This window comes from Cyprinus carpio, chromosome A7, assembly GCF_018340385.1.
Source record: "Cyprinus carpio isolate SPL01 chromosome A7, ASM1834038v1, whole genome shotgun sequence".
Classification (NCBI taxonomy): domain Eukaryota; kingdom Metazoa; phylum Chordata; class Actinopteri; order Cypriniformes; family Cyprinidae; genus Cyprinus; species Cyprinus carpio.
The window spans coordinates 2,467,690-2,481,470 of record NC_056578.1 but is presented as its reverse complement, the minus strand read 5'-3'; the positions used below and the strand labels follow the sequence as shown (position 1 = coordinate 2,481,470).

General features: G+C 39.2%; 1 protein-coding gene across 1 annotated transcript; it reads right to left on the bottom strand.

The window, feature by feature from the left end:
* Positions 1-399: 399 nt before the first annotated feature.
* LOC122145508 (exocyst complex component 5-like) lies at positions 400-12,734 on the bottom strand. Its single transcript, XM_042759261.1, has 5 exons — positions 12,585-12,734; positions 3,375-3,476; positions 2,245-2,306; positions 778-896; positions 400-623 (listed from the first exon to the last, which is right to left on the bottom strand). Exons 1-5 carry the CDS (start codon positions 12,732-12,734, stop codon positions 400-402), a joined length of 657 nt encoding a protein of 218 aa, XP_042615195.1.
* Positions 12,735-13,781: the final 1,047 nt, after the last annotated feature.

Genomic DNA, 13,781 nt, shown 5'->3' with positions numbered 1-13,781 from the left:
GCGGGGATGGGTGTTGTATTAGGTGTGGTTGGGCGGCGGTTGTGTTGTATTAGGTGTGGTTGTGTTGTGCGCGGTTGTTGTTTGTATTAGTGTGGTTGTTGTTGTGGTGGCGGTTGTGTGTATTAGGTTGGTTGTGGTGGTGTTGTTGTTGTGTTAGGTGGTTGGTTGTTGTTGTTGTTGTAATAGTGGGGGGGAGGGGGGGGGGGGGGGGGGGGGGGGGGTGTTGTTGTTGTTGGTTGTTGTTGGGGGGGGGGGGGGGGGGGGGGGGGGGGGGGGGAGGGAGGGTGGTTGCTGTATTAGGTGTGGTTGTGGTTGTGGTGGCGGTCATGGTTGTTGTGGGGGTGTGGTTGGGTTGGGTTGTTGTTAGGGTGTTGTTGTGGTGGTGCGATTGTTGTTGTATTAGGTGTGGTTGTGGTGGCTTGTTGTTGTTGTCGGGTGTATTAGGTGTGGTTGTGGGTGTGGTGTTGTGGCGGTTGTTGTTGTGTCAGGTGTGGTTGTGGTGGCGGTTGTTGTTGTGTCAGGGGTGGTTGTGGTGTGTCCTGCGATTGTAATAGGTGTGGTTGTGGTTGTGGTAGGTGTGGTTATAGGTGTTGTGGTGCTGGTTGTGGTGGTGGGCTCCATTACTGTTGTGCGAGTTTCGATGATTTGTAGAAATTGGGAGGGGGGGGGGGTAAAGGATTAAAAAAAAACAGTTTAATAACAATACAAAGTAATACAGAAAGTATTCTAAATAGTTTTGAATGGCATTACATTAATGATGTTGCTTGTTTGACTTACCTGTTACACTGGTGATATTAAGAGTGGCATTGGCTTGCCAAATAGTGCTTTTTATGTCCTCTGTATTGGGTAATTCGGCTCCAAATGTCAAATTCAGGTCAGTGATGATTGAACCACGACTACAAAAGAGAAAGTGTCATAAAGAGTCATAGAGAAAGATTGGTATTATAAAATTGTGTCAGATGCTTTTAACAAAAATTCATTACAGTATATATCACATTTGTTTTAAGATAGTTATTTATATATTTTCTACCAGTAGAAAATAAAAATTTGGGATGTAAAATTTTGGAATAATATTTAGATCCTCTTTGTATGAAACAAGGAGTCCAACAACCAATGGTATGGCCAACACAGACATCTGATCTCACCATCATCTGGGGTTACATTGAAGAGACAGAAGCAACTGATACTAAGGCTTAAATCAATAGAAGAATTGTGGAAAATACTGGATAAAAACAGGATTCGTTTTTCGATTATCATGGATAATGAAAATAATCGACAACAAATTTGATTACTGATTAGTTGCGGCTGTGCACTGTGCTCGGAAACCATCATCTAGTCACACACCTGCTTTACAGTAGTGAATATCCCGTTTCTATGGACAAAATGCATATTAAAAAATAGCTAAGGACACAGAGAGAGCTGCTGCGTGAAAGGTACGTGATCAAGGTTGTATGAAACATGAGAATGCTTTATATTTATAAGCATAAGCGTAAGCATAAGCATTTAACATGTCTTTTCCTGTCATGCTTTGACAGATGTGTGTGCTGTTTAATGCCTCTGACACGTGTTTGCCTCAGTGCATAACATGTATATTATGTTTGTAGCGTAATCTGTAAATGCTAGAAAGTCCCACAAGTATTTCCATTTTTGCATATTCCGACAACAAGCGAGTCTTGTTAGCAGGGGCGCTGTAAAGGGGGTTAAGGTTAGGGCGATTCCAAGGGCCTGATGACAGAGAAGGTGCCCGAAGCACAATTTTACCAAGGGGGACCAACCCCAACCTCCCTTTTAGTTTTAAAATTCAATGTTTGTATTCTTTTAACCCTTTTTACTAATTTATAGCATAACCCTACATAGAAACATGGACTATATTTGTTTTCCTAGGCTTTATATTGCACATTGTTCGAGACCACCATTGGGTAAGATGTGAAATAACATTGTTTAAAATAATTGATTAAAAAGTCTTTTTTAAATATTTTTCATCTGATTAATAAAATAAATAAATAAATAAATTGTAGACAGATTATCAAAATAATTAGTTGCAGCCCCCTAGATTTAGGATTTAGCATCAGTTACCTCTGTCTGTGTGATCCCATAGGAATGTTTGGAAATCTAAAAAATGGTATTTCTTATATGTACAATAAAGAAGAAACATGTATTAATAGCTAGATTGTCCTGTAAACCAGAGACTTTTGTCTTTCAAAAAATGAAATGTATTCCTATTTAAAGGGAAGAAATACTCACCGGAACTTAATAACTAGCAGGCTAATGAAGGAGGGGAACTGGTTTTTAAATAACGGCTCCAACTGTGGAAAAACAGGTTGACAATGTCAGGTTCAATATTTAGTTAACAATTTAGATTTTAATCACAGGAAAAAAAATACAACATGAAAGAGATTTGATAGTCATTCATATGTTTTAACATGATATGAAGTTACTGTTCACACAGTTTCCAAATTTTAGTGCATGATAGCATTTTACTGTCTAATTCCTCGCTGTAGTTCTTGTTTAACTGTATGTCCTTAACAGTCTTGGGTCCATCATCCATCTCAAATAAAAGTTTTTTTTTTCTGTTATCAATTAAATTTACTCACTTAATATTGTAAACTTGTTTGCAACCTTTTTTTTTTTTTTGCTTGCTTTTTTTTTTTTTACAATGCTTAGACTGCATCGCCTAGAATCAAGCCACACACAAGTTTGTGTGAATGTCTATATATATCTATATATATAGATATATATATATATATATATATATATAGAATTCCAACTAGTTTCTTGAGAAACTGCTCTAAGACAGGGATCCTCAAATCTGGCCCATGAGATCCACTTTCCTGCAGAGAGTTTAAATAGGTTTTTGTTTAGCTTCTAATCAAAATCAAACGCAACTGAGCATACCTAACCCCTAATCACTGTCGTCATCAGGAAACATAAAGAAACTCACATGCAGGTGAGTTTTTTGATCAGGGTACGAAGCTACACACTGGAGCGACTCCGGCCCTCCAGCCGCGAAGGTTATATGGAACGCCACTCTAAGTTTAATAATGAGTATTTAAAAAAGAAAGTGTGTTCTGCTTTTTTTGATGTATTAAAATTTAGCAGTAAAATTTGACAGTCAAATTTTAACTAATTATTAAAATAGCAGCATATTAATATTTACACGAGGGCACAAATAAAATAAAACACCATAAGCATAGGAGTAAAAATAGCATACATAACTGTATATGTGGGGTGCAATTAATTAGGTACACTGATATATATATATATGTTAGTGTACAGAATGTCTTCTTTACATTGAAGACATTCAAATGTAAAGAGTCTGTTACTATTTAACTTGCAGTGCAAACGGCATCTTGAATTTTTGCTATGCAACGTACCTCAGTTAAGACTTGCTTTTCTCTGGATTTATATACCGCTGAAGTTGGAGTTTCCAGATCAGCCACAAAGGTTTCATCGCTGGAAAAATTAAAAAAAACTGACTGAGTTGTGTTTGGGGTTGTATTTGTTGTATGTGGGATGTTGTTGGGTTTATTTGTAACCACAGATGTAGCTTCAGTTGTTTGTGTTGTTTCTGAAAGAGACAGTAGTTGGAAGTGTAGTTGCAGTTGTAAGGTGAGTTTGTTGTAACCACAGTTGTAGGTTCAGTTGTTTGTGTTGTTTCTGTAGAAGAGACAGTAGTTGGAAGTGGAGTTGCAGTTGTGGAAATGAGTTTGTCACAACCACAGTTGTAGGTTCAGTTGTTTGTGTTGTTTCTGTAGAAGGGTGGTAGATGGAAGCGTGGTGCAGTTGTAGGTGAGGTTGTTGTAACTACAGTTGAGTTCAGTTGTCTGTGTTGTATAGAAGAGACAGTAGTTGGAAGTGTAGTTACGGTTGTAGGTGAGTTTGTTGTATACAGATAAGCTTCAGTTGTTTGTGTTGTTTCTGTGAGAGAAGGGGGCAGTAGTTGGAAGTGTAGTTGCAGTTGTAGGTGGTTGTTGTAATCACAGTTGTAGGTTCAGTTGTTTGTGTGTTGTTTCTATTAGAAGAGACAGTAGATGGAAATTAGGTTACAGTTAGATGAGTTTGTTGTAACACAGTTGTAGGTTCAGTTGTTTGTGTTGTTTCTGCTAGAAGAGATGGTAGATGGGCGTGGTTGCAGTTGTAGGTGAGGTTGTTGTAACTACACTTGTGGGTTCAGTTGTCTGTGTTGTTTCTGTAGAAAGGGCGGTAGTTTAAGGTATGGTTGCAGTTGTAGGTGAGTTTATTTGTAACCACAGTTTAGCTTCAGTTGTTTGTGCTGTTTCTGAGCTGGTAGTTGGAAGTGGGTTACAGTTGTAGGTGAGTTTGTTGTAACCACAGTTGTAGCTTCAGTTGTTTGTGTTGTTTCTGTAGAAGAGAGACAGTAGTTGGAAGTGGAGTTGCAGTTGTAGGTGAGTTTGTTGTAACCACAGTTGTAGCTTCAGTTGTTTGTGTTGTTTTCTGTAGACAGGGCGGTAGATGGAAGTGGAGTTGCAGTTGTAGGTGAGTTTGTTGCTTCTTCCCTGTGTAGCTTCAGTTGTTTGTGTTGTTTCTGTAGGCGGGCGGTGGGTGGAGTTGCAGTTGTAAGTGAGTTTATTTAACCACAGTTAGCTTCAGTTGTTTGTGCTGTTTCTGTAGAAGAGGTGGTTGCTGGAAATTAAGGAGTTGCAGTTGTAGGAGAGTTTGTTGTAACCCCAGTTGTAGCTTCAGTTTGTTTGTGTTGTTTCTGCAGCAGAAGCCCAGAGGCGGTAGATGGAAGTGGAGTTGCAGTTGTAGATGAGTTTGTTTGTAACCGGTTCAGCTTCAGTTGTTTGTACTGTTTCTGTAGAAGAGATGGTAGATGGAAGTGGGTTGCAGTTGTAGGTGAGTTTATTTAGCAACCCCAGTTAGCTGGGTGTTGTTTCTGACCCGAGGCGGTAGATGGAGGTGGGTTACAGTTGTAGGTGAGTTTGTTGTATACAGTTGTAGCTTCAGTTGTTTGTGCTGTTTCTGTAGAAGAAGGGCAGGTAGATGGAAGTGGAGTTGCAGTTGTGGGTGAAGTTCAGACATGGCTTAGTTGTAGCTTCGAGTTGTTTGTGTGTTGTTTCTGTAGACGAGGCGGTAGATGGAGGTGGGTTACGGTTATGCAGGTGGTTTGTTTGTAACCACGGTTGTAGCTTCAGTTGTTTGTGCTGTTTCTGTAGAATGGTAGATGGGGGGGTAGGTTGCAGTTGGCCGAAATTTGAGTTTTCAACCACAGTTGTAGCTTCAGTTGTTTGTGTTGTTTCTGTAGAAGGGTGGTAGTTGGAGATGTGGTTGCAGTTGTAGGTGAGTTTGTTGTATGTAACCAGTTGCTTAGCTTCAGTTGTTTTGTGTTGTTTCTGTGAAGAGAGACAGTGGTTGGAAGTGTAGTTGCAGTTGTAGGTGAGTTTGTTGTAGCTCCCTGGTTGTAGCTTTAGTTGTTTGTGTTGTTTCTGGCGAAAGGTGGTTGTTGGAAGTGGGTTGCAGTTTGTGGGGGAGTTTGTGAAAAACTAAAGAGTTGTAGGTTCAGTTGTTTGTGTTGTTTCCGTAGAAGAGAGACAGTAGTTGGAGATGTAGTTGCAGTTGTGCGGTGAGTTTATTTGCCAACCACAGTTTGTAGCTTCAGTTGTTTAATGTTGTTTCTATTAGAAAGAGGTGGTTGTTGGAAGTGGGTTGTAGGTGAGTTTGTTTGTAATCATTTGTAGGTTCAGTTGTTTAATGCGGTGTTTTTCTGTGAAGAGACAGTGGTTGGAAGTGTGAACAGGTTGTAGGTGAGTTTGTTGTAACCGGTTGTAGCTTCAGTTGTTTCATGTTGTTTCTGTAGAAGAGACAGTAGTTGGAAGTGTAGTTTAGGTGAGTTTGTTTGTAATACAGTTGTAACTTCAGTTGTTTCAGTATTGTTTCTGTAGAAGAGACAGTAGTTGGAGGGTGTAGTTGCAGTTGTAGAGTTTGTTGTAAGCTTATCACAGTTGTTTGTGTTGTTTCTGTAGAAAGAGGTGGTTGTTGGAAGTGGAGTTACGGTTGTAGGAGAGTTTATTTGTAACTAAAGTTGTAAGTTCCAGTTGTTTTGTGTTGTTTCTTTAGAAGGACGGTAGTTGGAAGTGTAGTTGCAGTTGTAGGTGAGTTTGTTGTAACCACAGTTGTAGGTTCAGTTGTTTGTGTTTGCTGTAGAAGGAGGTGGTTGTTGGAAGTGGAGTTGCAGTTGTAGGAGAGTTTGGTGTAACTACAGTTGTAGGTTCAGTTGTTTGTGATGTTTCTGTAGAAGAGCGGTGTAGATGGAAGTGTAGTTGCAGTTGTAGGTGCAGTTTGTTGTAACCACAGTTGTAGGTTCAGTTGTTTGTGTTGTTGTTTCTGTAGAAGAGACGTGGTTGGAGATGTAGTTGCAGTTGTAGGTGAGTTTGTTGTAACCACAGTTGTAGCTTCAGTTGTTTGTGTTGTTTCTGTAGAAGAGGCGGTTGTTGGAAGTGGAGTTGTAGGTGAGTTTGTTGTAATCACATTTGTAGGTTCAGTTGTTTGTGTTGTTTCTGTAGAAGAGACAGTAGTTGGAAGTGGGTTACGGTTGTAGGTGAGTTTAATTTGTAATCCTATTGTAGGTTCAGTTGTTTGTGTTGTTGTTTCTGTAGAAGAGGTGGTTGTTGGAGGTGGGTTACGGTTGTAGGTGAGTTTGTTTGTAACCACAGTTGTGGCTTCAGTTGTTTTGTGTTGTTTCTGTAGAAGGGAACAGTAGATGGAAATGTAGTTGCAGTTGTAGGTGAGTTTGTTGTAGAAAACCACAGTTGTAGGTTCAGTTGTTTGTGTTGTTTCTGTAGAAGAGAGGTGGTTGTTGGAAGTGGGGAGTTGCAGTTGTAGGTGAGTTTGTTGTAACCACAGTTGTAGGTTCAGTTGTTTGTGTTGTTTCTGTGGAGACAGTAGTTGGAAGTGGAGTTGCAGTTGTAGGTGAGTTTGTTGTAACCACAGTTGTAGGTTCAGTTGTTTGTGTTGTTTCTGTGGAAAGACAGTGAAAGTGGAGTTGCAGTTGTAGGTGAGTTTGTTGTAATCACAGTTGTAGGTTCGGTTGTTTGTGTTGTTTCTGTAGAAGAGGCTGTAGTTGGAAGTGGATTACGGTTGTAGGTGGTTTGTAAGCTGAAAACCACAGTTGTAGGTTAGGTTGTTTGTGTGCCGTCTCTGTAGAAGCGGTAGTTGGAAGTTAAGGTTGCAGTTGTAGGAGAGTTTTTACATTAAACACAGTTGTAGGTTCGGTTGTTTGTGCCGTCTCTAATAGAAAGAGGCGGTGGTTGAAGATGGAGTTGCAGTTGTAGGGTGGGTTATGCAGTATTAAACACAGTTGTAGGTTAGGTTGTTTGTGCGATCTCTGTAGAAAGCTGGTGGTTGAAGATGGAGTTGCAGTTATTGCAGGAGAGTTTGTCGTAACCACAGTTGTAGGTTGGTTGTTTGTGCCGTCTCTGTAGAAGATGCGGTAGTTGGAGATGGAGTTGCAGTTGTAGGAGTTTGTGGAGTCACAGTTGTTTGTGTTGTTTCTGTAGAAAGGGTGGTTGTTGGAAGTGGGTTACGGTTGAGGAGAGTTTGTTGTAACTAAAGTTGGGTTCAGTTGTTTTGTGTTGTTTCTTTAGAGAAGAGACAGTAGTTAGAGTGGGTTACAGTTGTAGGTGAGTTTGTTGCAACCACAGTTGTAGGTTCAGTTGTTTGTGTTTCTGTAGAAGAGGTGGTTGTTGGAAGTGGGTTACGGTTGTAGGAAGTTTGTTGTAACTACAGTTGCTAGGTTCGTTGTTTGTTTATTTCTGTGAAGACTTGGTAGATGGAGATGTAGTTGCAGTTAGCCCAGGTGGAAGTTTGTTGTAGCAGACTGTAGGTTCAGTTGTTTGTGTTGTTTTCTGTGAAGAGAACCAATGCGATGGAGATGGAGTGCAGTTGTAGGTGAGTTTGTTGTATCCTGAAGTTGTAGGTTCAGTTGTTTGTGTTATTATACTAAGTCGCATTAGTTAGGTGGAGTTGCAGTTGTAGGAGAGTTTGTGGTAACCACAGTTGTAGGTTCGGTTGTTTAGTGTTGTTTCTGTAAGAAGATGCGGTAGTTGGAAGTGGAGTTGCTGTTGTAGGTGAGTTTGTCGTAACCACAGTTGTAGGTTTGGTTGTTTATTAATGGAGTCTCTGTAGAATGCGGTAGTTGGAAGTGGAGTTGCAGTTCATGGGAGAGTTTGTGGTAACCACGGTTGTGGTTTGGTTGTTTGTGTTGTTTCTGTAGGGATCTGCGGTGGTTGGAAGTGGGTTGTTGTAGGTGAGTTTGTGGTAACCACAGTTGTAGGTTAGGTTGTTTGTGTGCCGTCTCTGTAGAAGAGGCAGTAGTTGGAAGTGGAGTTGCAGTTGTAGGAGGTTTATTAAGTAACCACAGTTGTAGGTTAGGTTGGTTTGATGCCGTCTCTGTAGAAGATCGGTAGTTGGAAGTGGGTTACAGTTGGCAGGAGGTTCCAATGCGTAGTACAGTTGTAGCAGGTTGTTTGTGTTGTTTCTGTAGAAGAGCGGTAGTTGGAAGTGGAGTTACCAGTTGTAGGTGAGTTTAATGCGTAAACAGTTGTAGGTTCGGTTGTTTGTATTTGTTTCTGTAGAAGAGGCTGTGGTTGGAAGTGGAGTTGCAGTTGTAGGTGAGTTTAGTAACCACAGTTGTAGGTTCGGTTGTTTGTGCCGTCTCTGTAGAAGGCGGTAGTTGGAAGATGGAGTTGCAGTTAGGTGAGTTTATGGTAACCACAGTTGTAGGTTAGGTTGTTTGTGCAGATCTCTGTAGAAGATCTTGATGTAGTTGGAAGTGGGTTGCAGTTGTGGAAGTTTGTCATAACCACAGTTGTAGCTTCGGTTGTTTGTGTTGTTTCTGTAGAAGATGCGGTAGTTGGAAGTGGGTTACGGTTGTAGGTGAGTTTATTAAGTAACCACAGTTGTAGCCGGTTGTTCAATGTTGTTTCTGTAGAAGAGGCTGTGGTTGGAGGTGGGTTACGGTTGTGGAGTGAGTTTGTGCGTAACCACAGTTAGCAGGTTCCGGTTGTTTATTGCCGTCTCTGTAGAAAGAAGGCGGTAGTTGGAAAGTGGAGTTGCAGTTGTAGGTAGGTTGTCGTGGCTTCGGTTGTGGGTTGGGTTGTTTGTGCGTCTCTGTAGAAGAGGTGGTGGTTGGAGGTGGAGTTGCAGTTGTAGGAGGTTTGTCTGAACCACAGTTGTAGCTTCGGTTGTTTGTGTTGTTTCTGTAGAAGGTGCGGTTGGAGTGGGTTGCGGTTGTAGGTGAGTTTGTGGTAACCACAGTTGTAGGTTAGGTTGTTTGTGCGTCTGTAGAAAGAGGTGGTAGTTGGAGGTGGGTTACGGTTGTAGGAGGTTTGTCGTAACCACAGTTGTAGGTTGGGTTGTTTGTGCCGTCTCTGTAGAAGGGTGGTGGTTGGAGGTGGGTTGCAGTTGTGGGAGAGTTTGTCACTTAACCACGGTTGTAGCCGGTTGTTTGTGTTGTTTCTGTAGAAGATCACGGTGGTTGGAAGTGGAGTTGCAGTTGTAGGTGGGTTTGTGGTAACCACAGTTGTAGGTTAGGTTGTTTGTGCCGTCTCAGCAGAAGATGCGGTAGTTAGGTGAGTTGCAGTTGTAGGAGAGTTTGTCACTTAACCACAGTTGTAACCGGTTGTTTCTGTTGTTTCTGCCTGTAGAAGAGGCGGTGGTTGGAAGTGGGTTACGGTTGTAGGAGAGTTTGTTGTAACCACAGTTGTAGCCGGTTGTTTGTGTTGTTTCTGTAGAAGAGGTGGTGGTTGGAAGTGGGGTTGCAGTTGTAGGGAGTTGTTGTTGTAACCACAGTTGTAGGTTCAGTTGTTTGTGTTGTTTCTGTAGAAGGGTGGTGGTTGGAAGTGGGTTGGTTGTGGGAGAGTTTGTCATAACCACAGTTGTAGCTTCGGTTGTTTGTGTTGTTTCTGTAGAAGATCTGCGGTGGTTGGAGGTGGGTTGCAGTTGTAGGTGAGTTTATGCGTAATACGGTTGTAGGTTGGGTTGTTTGTGCCATCTCTGTAGAAGAGGCGGTGGTTGGAAGTGGGTTGCAGTTGTAGGAGAGTTTGTTGTAGTACGGTTGTAGCTTGGTTTGTTTGTGTTGTTTCTGTAGAAGAGGGTGGTAGTTGGAAGTGGGTTGCAGTTGTAGGAGAGTTTATACAACCGCGGTTGTAGGTTCGGTTGTTTGTGCGATCTCTCTCTGTAGAAAGAGGCGGTGGTTGAAGTGTAGGTTGCAGTTGTGGAGAGTTTGTCGTAACCACAGTTGTAGGTTCAGTTGTTTGTGTTGTTTCTGTAGAAAGAGGTGGTAGTTGGAGGTGGGTTGGTTGTGGAGAGTTTGTCGTAACCACAGTTGTAGGGTTTCAGTTGTTTTGTGTTGTTTTCTGTAGAAGGTGGTGAGTTGGAGGTGGGTTACGGTTGTAGGAGGTTTATGCAAGTAACCGGTTTGTAGGTTCGGTTGTTTGTGCCGTCTGAAAGAAGCGGTAGTTGGAAGTGAAGTTCAGTTGTAGGAGAGTTGTAGTAACCACAGTTAGCCAAATTTCCAGTTGTTTGTGTTGTTTCTGTGCAGAAAGAGGTGGTAGTTGGAAGTGGGTTGCAGTTGTAGGAAGTTTGTAGTAACCACGGTTGTAGGTTCTAGTTCTTGGTGCGATCTCTGTAGAAAAGCGGTAGTTGTAAATGGAGTTCGCGGTTTGTACTTTCAGATGTTGTTGTTGCTGCTTGTGTTTGGAGACTGGTGCTACATAATACTGTTGTTAAAAAAAAAAAAAGTTAATTTTAGAGCAATTGTCACATTTAAGTATATAATAAATTATTCAGAACATTTGGATGGTCAGTAACTTACCTAAACTTAACACTACAGTGTGTTGCTTTTACTCATTTTGGTAGCATAATCAAGTAGATAATCTATAAACATATAATGCATAATATTAGCAAATATTTAAGTAATGGCAGAATTTTGGCATGTCAAGGTCAAGGTCAAGGTAGTATTTGTTGTCTCCCTTAGAAGAAATTTGTTTTTAGATAAAGAACTGCTGCAACATCAACGCACCATAAACATATAACATACAACATTTACAACCATTCATATTATCCTATATGCCTACATCATAAACAATACAGTGTCAGTGACACAGTCTGGGGAGAAAAAAAAAACCTAATAATAAATACCTCATTCCAGTTACTACTTCTCATAAAGATTGTTTACTGTAAAAGTAATGATGATTTGTGATTTTGCACAGTTCCACATAAATGAGGATGATAGTAGTCATCATGAATAACAAAAATGAGGGAATAATTACTACCATTTTAAAAAGTTTATTGTCAGTAAGATTTTAAAAAATATATATTCACGTCTTTACCCTTCATCATCAAGACTGCATTTATTTAAAAGCACAATAAAACAACACTACAGTGAAATATTATTACAATTTAAAATAACTATTTTCTATGTGAATATCTGTAAAAGTGAAATTTATTTCTGTGATGCGCTGCTGAATTTTCAGCATCATAACTCCAATCTTCAGTGTCATATGATCCTTCAGAAATTATTCTAATATGCTGATTTGCTGTTTAAGAAACATTTCTGATTATTATCAATGTTGAAAAAAATTGTGCTGCTTCATATTCCAGTGGAAATTGTCACTGTTTATGTTTAATGCATCCATACTAAATAATAGTATTAACTGCTTTAAAAAAAAAAAAGTACTGATTTCAAACTTTTTGAATGGTAGTGAAGATCAAGAACCTAAATCAAAATGATTAAATAAATTGATAGAAATGTATCATTTTTTCCGACATCAGAGTTTATGTGATCATAAACTTACATTCAAAAATATTAAATATATGCTCACAGTTAAGTACATACATTTTTAAGATGTAAAACATGATTAGACTTCATCATGCTTTCCTTCGTTTCATAGCTATACATTTTCATTTATTATTGTGTGATATTATCCCAGGAACACACATACTGGTTAAAAAAAAAGAAAAAGAAAAAAAACATATACATTATAGCCTAGATACACTGCAAGTCGGCTTAGGATAAAAGCATCTGCTAAGTACATAAATGTAAAATCAATGTAAATTACTGTATGGTGTTGCATTTATATATATTTCATCTTAACATCATGAGAAAATTTTACAAAGATAACTCCAACTGCATCTTGACCTTTAAACCAATTTAAAAAAATATTTTTACTAACCACTCATTCATACTGTTGATTAAATTTAAAAATGTAAATTTATTTATTAAATGTGTTTGGTGCGCAAAGGTCTTTTGTTTAACTCTTATAATAATACATTTGTATAGTACTGTATACAGTTGTTTCAAAAGCAGCTTTACAGAAATAAGCTTGGGAAAGTATGGAATGACTTAAGCGCTTCAGCCCTTAAACAGTTCTACTGAGAGAACAATGGTCATTATTCAGCTCATTTTATTTAGATGTTAAAAACAAATTAATAATATAAGGTATATAATACTAAAATCATGAGATTAAATTATAATAAAAATAATCTCAGAAAATATTATTATGTTTGCTAGTGCAAATCAGAATGTATGACTATGGTCGTACTCAAACAAGTCAAACTCACACCCAATCCATTTTGTACCAGGGGTGCAATTTCTTACACACAGATTGAAGTTGTAAGTCCCCTTGATAGCACTCAGGTAAACTCATGCTCTCCTCAAGATCCGTGTTTGCATATTGGCTCTCTGTTTCAGAGTCACATGACACAAATCTCATAGTTGTCCGGTCTAAGTGGTGGTGCATTGTTAATCCATTCCATCTTTAACCAAACTGGTTACCTACTTATCCTAACAATGCATTCCTCACTAAACATACGATCCTTTGTGAAATTCTGCTGTCGAAAGCAAGTGTTAATGGAGGTGTGTGCTTTCTGTTGTGAACTGCTACAACAGTTTAATAGTGAACTGATTGTTGATCATTTGTGCATGTTAATTCAAACATAATAATGTAATAATGTAATACCTTAAATTAATGTCTTTTCAAACCTGTATGTGTTTTTTTCTTGTGTTGAACACATTGGACCCCATTGGCTTTCATTGTCTGTACAAATAGACACTAAATGCCCAATGTGAGAGTTTGAAATGAAATGAAAGAGTTGAGTAAATGATGGCTTAGGGTATTTTTATAGTTTTGGTGAAACTATGCCTTTCATTATGGCACAATGAACTGGCTGTGAAGACAAACAAAAAAGGAAAAAAAGGGAGGAAAATCAAATCCAAGATGACTAAAAATCAATTTAAGCAGAGACTGAAACTGCTGCTTTAACTTAGTTTGTTTACTGAGAGTTCAGCTGATCATGAGGGTTTTGTTGTGGAGATGAGGAACTGCTATCACAAATCTTTCAGAGTTGTTGTCGCGGTTTCCCCTTGATAAAGTGTTATATTATCAAGCCATTCTATCCGTTTGAGTTTTCCCAGATGATGGGTTTTGCACTAGTTGTTCTACGGGTATCATGTTAACTCATCATTTAGATCAGAATGCCCAAACTAGGGCCCGTGGTGACCTTTAATTTGGCCTACATGCCATATATATAGGAAAGGAAAATACTATTGATAAGTACTATATTGACTTATCGTACAAAATGGACATGACAGCGATGCAATATTGCCCATTGTGTTTACATGCATTTTTTTGTTTATAAAAAAAAAGAAGTTTGATTTTTGCTATTATGGTCCTGAACTTTAGATCATCCAATCTGACAGTCTACAAGCTTACATCCCTTAGGTGTTTGCATATCTGTCTGTCTATGTGCCTAAGAATATG